The 9,622-nt window shown below is 47.1% G+C and overlaps 1 protein-coding gene across 3 annotated transcripts in view; it reads right to left on the bottom strand.

Annotated features, from left to right (window-relative positions):
- Positions 1-398: 398 nt before the first annotated feature.
- Positions 399-9,622, bottom strand: part of ESRRB (estrogen-related receptor beta) — a 38,695-nt gene continuing 29,471 nt past the window's right edge. For all 3 annotated transcript variants that reach the window (XM_010074233.1, XM_010074231.1, XM_010074232.1), the window contains 2 exons: positions 6,962-7,231; positions 399-643 (listed from right to left, as the gene is read on the bottom strand). In XM_010074233.1, the coding sequence (XP_010072535.1) occupies positions 399-643; positions 6,962-7,231 (515 nt within the window). The remainder of the gene's footprint in view (positions 644-6,961; positions 7,232-9,622) is intronic.

The following is a 9,622-nucleotide window of genomic DNA, read 5'->3' as shown; positions in this document are numbered from 1 at the left end:
TCTACTCTTCCTCTCTTCCTGCTTCTGTCCCCAGTCCCCCTCCAGCACTGGCAGAGAGAGCTGGGGAGAAGGCAGCCTGGACAGTGCTGAGAGCACCACTGCTCAGAGGAGCTGAGCCCCAGTGACTACCTCAACAAGTGCAAGAGAATATTCTGCTATTTCCCACTGAGAAAACAAATGAAAAAAAAGAGAAACAGGTGACTGATTAAAAGAGTTTCCCCCCTCCTGTACATGAGATTCTGCAGTCACGCCGACAGACAGACATTAAATAACTCTTCCATAATAAATGATTGGAGATAAAAGCCGGCGGTGGCTGCTGCTGCTGTTTGGATTGCTCCATTGTCTGCATCTTTGTTTCTAGTTTGTTTGCCGGCCACTGTTGGCTGGCGCTGGGCCTGTCAGACCTTTGCTTCTAGCATTTCTAGGAAGAGTTTATGCATGGGAACCTTTCCCTGCAGTTTGATGCTGTAGAAGTGCTGCACAGCTTTGGCAGCTGTCTGCCGCAGGAGGGGCAAGGTCAGGAGCAGCTTGCCTGCTCGCCGGGGCTCCTCGTTGCGCTGACTCAGCTCGTAGTCCTGCAGGGCTTCATGGAGAAGGTCCTGGAGTTTCTGCACTGCATCCATGTCCTCTATGTGCATAGAGTCTGTGAGGAGGAAAAAAGGCAGCAAAGAGACAAGTCAGACATGAGCAAGAAAATCCTTTATAGTTCTGAGACTAAAGATGCTTTCCTTCCTTTTCTTTCTTTTTTTTTTTTTCTTTGTTGGTGTTTTGGTTTGGTTTGGTTTTTTTGGGGGGTGGTTGTTGTTTTCTTTTGTTTCTTAAGTGAAAAAACTCACCTTGCTGGCAGGTGTTGGTGCTGATGCTGTGAAGCTCAGCATCAGCCCGAGCTGGCCCTCGCAGTGCAGGGACAGTAAGGCTGCCAGGGGTAGGTGACACATTGTGCCCTTGGTGCTGCCCATTTTGCCAGGCCCCTCCAAGGCTGTGCAGGGGTCAGCTGGGGGCCTTTGTGACCTGCACATTCACTTGCCCTCCATGCTCCTTATGGGGAGAGTCACTCTGCAAGGAGCAGCAGCTGCTGTGCTGCCACTTGGGAGCAATCTCATTAAGAATAATTAACACTGCTATAGTGCTTCATCTGCCTGAACTGCCTAATTGCCATGCAGCTGCTCAGGGTGTCAGCAAGACAGAAAAGCCCCAGTAGGTCACAACCAGTGTGCCCAGGGGTACTGCCAGACCCACCTTTGTGCACATGCCCCTGTTTTCAGAGACTGCCAGCAGCTGCTCAGGGCACTTCCTGCTTCAGTAAGGGAAACACACACCTCCTGCCAGGCCTCTTCCCCTGGGCTGCCAGTTACATTTCTACACACTACCGGAGGGGCTAGCAGGGTTTGCGATGCTAGCGCAGCTCCCTGGTGTGTCTCTGAGGCAAAGGTAGCTGGTAGTGATCCAGTCCAGGGTTGAGCTGGCGAACCTGAGTTGAACACAATCTGCTAAACGTGTGGGTAAGTCATGGTGACAGAGGGCAGCACCAAAGAGCAGAGAGGTTAGATGAGAGAAGCTAACCAAGCATAGTATCACTGAAGGTTTTTCTCATTTTCATCTTGCTAATACTTGCCTCTTTCTTACAACCCTGACAGAGCTGGAGACACTGTTCCCTGGTCTTCATTGTTCAGAGACTTTTAATAGATACTGAACCCATTGATAAAGATTCTTGCCACAGGGCAATGAATCCAGAAACAACAGCAAAGGGACACTACGGCAAGCACACAGGCATGTAGTTACACCATCTGCCACTGCAGCTGGGCTTTGCAGTGCAGCAGTGCTCTGGCTCAGCCCACACACACAACACAAATGTGAGGACATGGCTTCCTCGGTGTGACAGCAGTGAAGGAAGAGGAGGAAAGCTGGCTGAACCAAAATATCTCTAGAAATATGTGTCATCTCTATGGAGAGCACAACACAAATTAGAGACTGTGAATTTCAGAAGATACCTGTACAGTAAATGCTATTTATGATGTATTATTTATAAAGCATTACAACAGCTGGGAAAATATTATATCTAGTAGGAAAGCTGTTTAAGAAGTTGTTTAGAAGGAATGCACTAATTAGAGGATATTAAAAGATTGTATTTCCAAGAAGCCTCTGGAGGAAGGCTTGTTCTTTCTGCATTTGCTTTTTGTATCCAAGAGACCAGGCAAAGAAGCTCAGGGAAGGGTTGGTAGGTCATCACAGTGAGCTGAGCTAGGTTGACTCTGAGAATTAGGGAGGGAGAAGCATGCTGCCAAGCCAGTCTGGCAACTTCTCCAGCATCTCTGTAAAATTTCCATGCAGCATCCAGGAGGAGTGGGATCTGTTTCCTGCCAAGTTGCAGAGGTCATTTTGGAGAGTGGAACCATCAAGAGCTGGAGCTTGGAGAGAAATCTCCTCCAGCCTTTCTGTTCAATGTCCTTCTGGCTAGAGGCACAAAGGGGAAAAGTAATCACAGCTCATCAGAGTTTGCAGATCCCAGCAGGTGCTAGAAGCACCAGGCGACGAGCCATGCTTCAGTTCAAAGTGGGTGCTCTGGTTTTGGGTACTGATGCTGCGCCCTTCTGCCACCAAACTTCTATAAGGTGACAAGACTTACTTAACAGCACTAGATAACTAGACATATACAGGGAGAGGAATTGTGGAATAAAGATCAAAGCCTGCCCCACTGCCTCCCACCCCTCCCCTGCTGCAAGAAGCTCAAAATTGGCAGCTGACTGCAAAAAATAAAATAACATTGGAGGATTAATTTCCTTGCAATCCATCAGTGAGCTAGTATTGATGGCATTGATAAACTGTTAATTACAAAATCAATAGCTATGAATTTTTACAGCTGTCAGAGCACTGAGGTGGAGGGAGGTTGCCTGACCATGTCCCCAAGGGTCAGCTGGCCTAGAAGTCAGGCTTCATGTCAGGAGCCCTTCTCCAGCACTGCTGGCATGGGGCACAGGGCAGGTGTGAAAACAGACCAGGCCCACTGCCTCCTCACCTTTCTTGCAGCTTCTGGCAGGAGCAGGAACCTCACAGGACCCATTAGTACAGAATTTGCTACACATCCCCTAGCTAGATCCAGACCTTGCTGACTCCGTCTCAGGAGTAAAAAGCATTGGGGAAAAAGGGGGAAATAAGGTTTGTCCAGTCTGGGAGGTACTTAACTGAACATGTTCTGTGTGCTAACTCAGAGGGCTCTTCAATAGATCGATCGATTTGTGTTCCTGATGAAAGAAGACCTAGGAATGCCTAGGAAGGGACTGCTTGCTCTGAAGGGTAACAGGTTAAGTCTACAGCACCTCTACCCTGTCAAAAAATGGGTGAGCATATTGTTGGGACTTGCCTGCTGCTCTGGACATTAAGAATTTATTTCTCAGCTCTCTAAAATGCACTTACTGAAGACAGAGTTCACTTGAATTATCTTTGCCAGTCCCAGCAGGTGTGTCCTTGGTGTGTTACACTAAGGACTCAGAGACCAGCCACAGCTCTGGCAAGGTTGGCCTGTTGTCAGCTTCTCTTCCAAGCGAGGAGTGAGTGAGCTCCCGCTTCTGTTTTCATTTGTTTTAATTACTAAAAACAAAGGGTCAATATACACAGGGCTGCGTGGAAGAGAGGAAAGTCCCCAGCAGCTGGGCTGCATGAGCAACTATACCCAGCAGGATAGGGACAATTCAGGAATTTATCTATAGGGGAGGCAAGGCAGAAAGCAGGTCTAGGCAGCACAGGTGCTAATGTAAGTGCTCAGCTTTAAACCTTGTCTCTGACCCAAGGGAGCTGAGGCCTGGCCCAGATGTAGAGTGCATTCCTACAATTTTAGGAATCAGCTGTTTGCATGCAAACACATACATGCAGGTTCTGCAAGTTTTCTCCAAGTCAAAAATACACTAAGAAAAATAACTTACTTCTGTTAAAAGAATGTGAACGTTGAATGTAAAGGTTACATTACGAGAATATGCTTGCCCTATTCTAGGTTATGTGTGTGTGTTGTGGGAGGCTTTAATTACATGAAAAACGAGATCTTGTGCTTTACTTTCATACGTTTCAATATGAATAACAAAGCAGGATTTCTGTAGAGTATGCTCCTGCATAGTTGCACTTCTAGCTGCACTAGGAGAAACCAGTGAAGTCAGAATGATTTTTCCCATCCAGCTGAGAACATGCTTTGGCCTGTGCCTCCTAAACCTTACCTTGGTTTCTTTATACCATAGTGCTTGAAGCAGAATACCAAAGAAGCTGGTGAGTGCTGGTTGTTCTGCTTTGCTCAGTGTTTCTCCACTCCTGATACAAACTGTCCCATAAGGCTTACCCTGGGCTTAGGCCTGACAGTGAGCAACATCAGCAGAGACTGCTTCTGTTGCAGCATCAGGAACCTGAGAGCACCAAGGCTTAGGTCCTGCAGTGCCTCTGCTGTGCATTTAGCATGGGCCAGATAAATGTCCCAGTGTGGCACTTATCCTGTCACCCTGTCACAACTGCTACTGTAGCACTTCAGCCTCTCTGAGGAGCCCTTCTCCTTGTTTAATCCTGTGACCTTCTTGGCAGACAGGAGGCAGGCTCTTTAACAAGAGTTGATTACATCGCCAAGAGCCACCGTCCCACAATCAAGAGAAGCCAGCCTTGGCCATCTGCCCATCCTGGTTCAGTGGCAAAGTGAAGGCAGCAATTAGAGCTAAAAAAGCAATATATGAGAAATTGAAAAAGGGAACTAGATAGTAGTTTATATGAATCAGAAGTTATGAAGTGTAGAAAATCGATAAGGGAAGTGAAGGACACTGGAAGAAAAACCATGGCTGACAGGGCTAGAGACAATAAAGTTTTACAAATATTTAAGAAATAGAAGAAAAATAACCATTTGTAGGAGGGGCTCTTTTCACCTGGAGATGATTAAACTATTAATAGCAGCACAGATGAGACAGAAGTCCTCAATGAGTGTTTCTGTCTTGTTTAGAAAAAAGAAGCAGTATATGAACATGATGAAGACTTCTTAGTCTGTTGTTTATGCATGAAGATGTTAGACATCTGTTAGGGACAAACTTCATAGAAGTCATCAGACCTGGATAACTTAGCTTTAAGAGTTCTAAAATTGCTGGCTGGGGGCCATCTATGGCAGATTAACGATTAACAAGTCTTGGTATTTTTGAGAAATTCAAGATGACTGGAAAAGTTCTAATGATGCACATATTTTCCTAGGTCTTATCTGATAATTTCTGTTCTAGCCTGATGTGAACCAGTGCAAAAAAACGGGGGAAAAAAAAGTGACATTCAATTAAGACTTATAAGATGGTATTACAACTACTGCCAGTCAACACGATACTTTGGAACAGAGGTCTTGTCAAACAAACCTCATTTCATTCTCTGATGAGATTACAAGTTTGGTTGATAAAGTTAACTACATAGGTATAATAGACTTAGGCTTTTATAAGGCACTTGGCTTAGCACCACAGGACATTCTCATTAAAAAATTAGCAATATGCAATATCAATAAAGCACACTTTCAATTGATCAGTAACTGGCTAGATGACAGATCTCAAAATAGCTATCAGTGGTGAATCATCCTTGAAGGAGGAGTTTTCTAGTGGAAATCCACAGGGATCAGTGAAAAAAAACAGATGCTACTCAACATTTTTATCAATAAGCTCCAAGTAATTTCTTTCTTTTTTCTTTTAAATTGCTGCTGGTAAGTAGTATGGATGGCAAAGAGGAAAAGAATTGTATAAAATGGTGAGGATAGGGCAGCCTCACAGCATTCTGGACCACTTGCTTACGTTTGAAGTAATATATCTATAGCCAAGGAATGCAACTATGGAACAGGGACTTTATTGCGTCAAGCTGCCAGATGTAAAAAGACCTGGCATCACAGGACACAGCTCAGCAAAGACCAACATCTGGAGGTTGAACTCAGGCAAATTGATGTCAAAAGATATGGTGCCTTTTTTTTTTTTTTAACTGAGAGAATGATACATTATTAGAGTCAGCTACCACGAAAGATGCAAATTTCCCTTCTTTTAATCCCTTCAGCTTCACATGGGGTGTCTTTTGGAAGGCAGCTTTAGCCAAACACAGATATTGGACTCACTGCTGGGCTGCAAGGGTGAATTCTGCGACCTGCACAACGCAGTTCAGCAAGATCTGATACCAGACAATGAGACTCAAGGGATGTAGAGGGAGCCCTTGTCACACAGTAACTTTAGCAGTTTCCCTTTCAGAAGGGACTCCTGAGCAATACATGTCTGGCTTTTGTGCAACATCAGTGCAGCACACAGCATCTCTTATGTCTCCCACAGCCTGCTGGAATGAGGGCTGCAGCCCTCCCCAGACTGAGATGGAAGGCGCTGGGCTGAGGGCCCTGGCCTTTCTCATCCTCTTCACAAGAAGAAACAGAACAGGCAACATTAGGCTTCTGCCAGCATGTCTTACCCTCTTCTATGCAGATCCACACTGTCTCCTAGTTAAAGGAGGATTCAGTGTCTGTGGTCACTGAACATCTCTAGGACAGGACCAGGCAGTTCCAATCCCACAGCTTTTTATGGGATTTGAAATTGGAACCAGGATTTCCCTGTTTGCTGTAACTGACCAACACTACTGAGGTGGATGCAAGTGTGGCCCACATCCCCTTTTCTGAACTCATGGCACTGGAGTCAGTTTGCTGGTGGAGAAGGGCTCCACAGCCTTTCTTCTACTGCCAGAAACCAGCAGCCAGCCCATCCCTGCCTGGTTCCACTCCGTAATACAGGGCCAGAGCACAGCTGGAGTTCTAGCAGAATCAAGCCTCATTTCTCCCTGCTCTCCAGCTTAGGTCCTGCTCTGTGAGAGGAGCTTTGAGGATGTCGCACAACATAGGCAGAGCACAGTCTTGGGCAGTAGGTTCTAGTTTCCTCCCAGGCCAGATAACAGTGTGGGCCTTGAATACCTGATTGCAAGGCTGGTCGGGCCAGGGCTGTACCTGAGTTAGCGAGGGCCAGAGCTTTGAGCGTGACAAACTCCTCCTTTTCCACCTTGAGCTTCTTGTAGCGGCGCACCAGTTGCAGGATGGCCAGGTAGAGCTCCAACAGACCCGTCAGACGAGAGTGCTCTTCATCCATGATGTAGTCCTCAGCATAGACGAGCTTGTCCTCATATGGCAGGGAGCGGTACACAATGCCCAGGATGAGGATTTCCATCCAGGCGCTCTGCAGGAGGCTCATCTGGTCCCCAAGGGAGAGGTTGGAGAACCCTGACAGGGCAAAAGACAAGCAGGGTCAAATGGGTGTGCAGCAAAGCCTCTAGGAGCCTAGGGTCCTTAGTTTCCTGGGGATTCAGCCCAGGCACTCTCTCCATTGCTGCTGCTCTAAAAAAAGAAAAAAATTTACTAAAGTGACCTGGTCTCTGTGGCAATCAGCACACGTGGATCTTACCCTTCTCTTTGCTCCCATGCCCACCCACAGCCTCAAACATGAGTCCTGATGCTCTGACTGCATTTATGGCAATCCAAGGTTAATAATAACTTTTTTTTTTAATGATCTCTGCTTCTTCTGTAGCAGCAACTGTTTTGTACCACATTGTCCTGCTCACTGTTCCTCTGTTGTTTTGTACTGCAGCCTATTTAGTCTGTGCCCGCTGACCAAAGAGCAGAGAAGAGCTCCAGATGACAGAAAAGAGAGCTTCTGATGGGATAGGAGGGAATGACATGGGCCTGAATTACAAGCATACCACAATTTCTCATTTTGTCCAACTTGAAAAAAAGGTCCTGCCACAACAAAGCACCAAAATGTATTCAAAAGCTGAATACATTTGTGAATGGAATCCTCTTCTGTTCCTCATCACTCCCTGACCTCCACACCATCAGCTTTCTGCACCTCACAGCCAACAGCCATGTCAGAAAAACATTTATGGTGCCATACAAGTACCTAAATCACAGCCAAACCCAGCAGCAATGGAACCAGAACACAGCAGTGAACCAACTCATTCTCCTCAAATACAGAAAGAGCAATCACCATCTGGAGATAGACCCCAACAGCCCCTGAGCCCACTTGCAAAAGCGGAGACACTGAAAACACAGAGGCACTGTCTGCCCCACGTGGGGGAAAAAAAGTGCATAGGAAAGCAAGCTGTGTCTGTTACACCCTCGGTACCAGCTATCCTTGAAGGCCAGACAATGAAAGCACCTGGGAGGCAGGCACTGTGCAACAGCCAGTACAGACAGGATGCCAATACAGACAAGGTGTGTTGGTCGAATCTAGGTGGCTCTTGCCCACCACTGACAGGCAGGGACTGTGCTTTTTGGCAGCTCCTTATGTCTAAAGGTTCACAGGGCTATGAGAGAATGGGACACCTGGGTACTCCTCAACTGGGAGGGCAATGCTCCAGCAGCTTCCCCTGTCAGTTTTCTCCCCAGATACTTATCAAGCCTCGGGGCTCACTACGAGGCCTGTCTGCTCATTAGCCTCTGTCCAGGAGCCTCCCAGTCCCACTGGCTGTGTGCTAGGCTCAGCAGGGCTCCTTTATCCCACAGCCCTCCTTGCCCCACACTGGAGCCTAGGTAGCCAGCCACCATGATGATCATTTGATTTCTCTTGTTATCAAGTTGGCAATTAACAAAAGAGCTGATGATTGCTATATTGACTGACTGTGGGATTCTCTTTTTCTATCTGTGCTATCTCAGCTGGGGAAGGGAAGGCAGAAGGGTGGGTTGGTGGTATTTATTTATCACTGCGCCATGTTTCGTGTTTGTGTTGCCAGGGGAAGCAAAGGGTGATAATGGCCTGGCAGCCCTTGGACATCCAATTTCCCTTATCAGGCCACTGAATAGAAAAGAGGCCCCAGGCCACATTAATTAACAGATACCAATCAGCTGTCACATGTTGTGTGTGCAAGGTCTGAGGGGAGCAGTGGGTGGGAGGGAAGAATCAATAAACCATTGGTGAGGAGTGCCAGAGGGAACAGCTAAAGAGGAGTCCAGGCTACTGTGAGCTACATGTCCAGCTCCATGACTGTGAGATTGATTCCTGTAAAGCACAGCCAGTGCTCCACATAGTCCTGCACCTGGTGAATCCCATCCCTTGCTCATGCTGTGAGTACTTCAGGGGTGCATCGTCCTTTGCCTCACCCTTCTGCCCCTTACCTCCTGCAGTCAGTACTGTGCTGCTCCTCAGTGCAGCCCTCCTGACTAAGTCCAAGTGCTGGCTGATGCAGCTTGAAGGCTTGGGATCCTGTCTCGCCAGATCTCCTGCTTGCTGCACAGAGAACTGATCAGATTAGCCCTGAGATAGGGGTAATGGTGCTGCGCACCGCCGCTGTCACAGTCTCTAGCACCTGGAATCTCTCCTTTGGTCACCCCTCTCCTAGTTGTGACCATGAAGAACAGCCTAACGTTCAGACTGCTGCCTTAAGTCCAGTTTCTGGGTCAGTCATGTGGCCGTTCTGCATTTTCATTCCCCATCTGGATTACAAAAGGGGTTATGCCATTGCCTCACTGCAGCCTGCCAACAAAATTTGTTAAAGACTGAGAAACAATCATGTAGTAGAACGAGAGGATTCAGGACAGACAGGGCTCACACTTTTCTGATAAAGTACAAAAACTGACTTAATCCTAGCAGTAGCCTATACATCCAGTATCTCTGTTACA

Source organism: Pterocles gutturalis, unplaced genomic scaffold (genome assembly GCF_000699245.1).
Source record: "Pterocles gutturalis isolate BGI_N339 unplaced genomic scaffold, ASM69924v1 scaffold10572, whole genome shotgun sequence".
Lineage (NCBI taxonomy): Eukaryota > Metazoa > Chordata > Aves > Pterocliformes > Pteroclidae > Pterocles > Pterocles gutturalis.
This window is presented reverse-complemented; position numbering and strand designations above follow the sequence as displayed.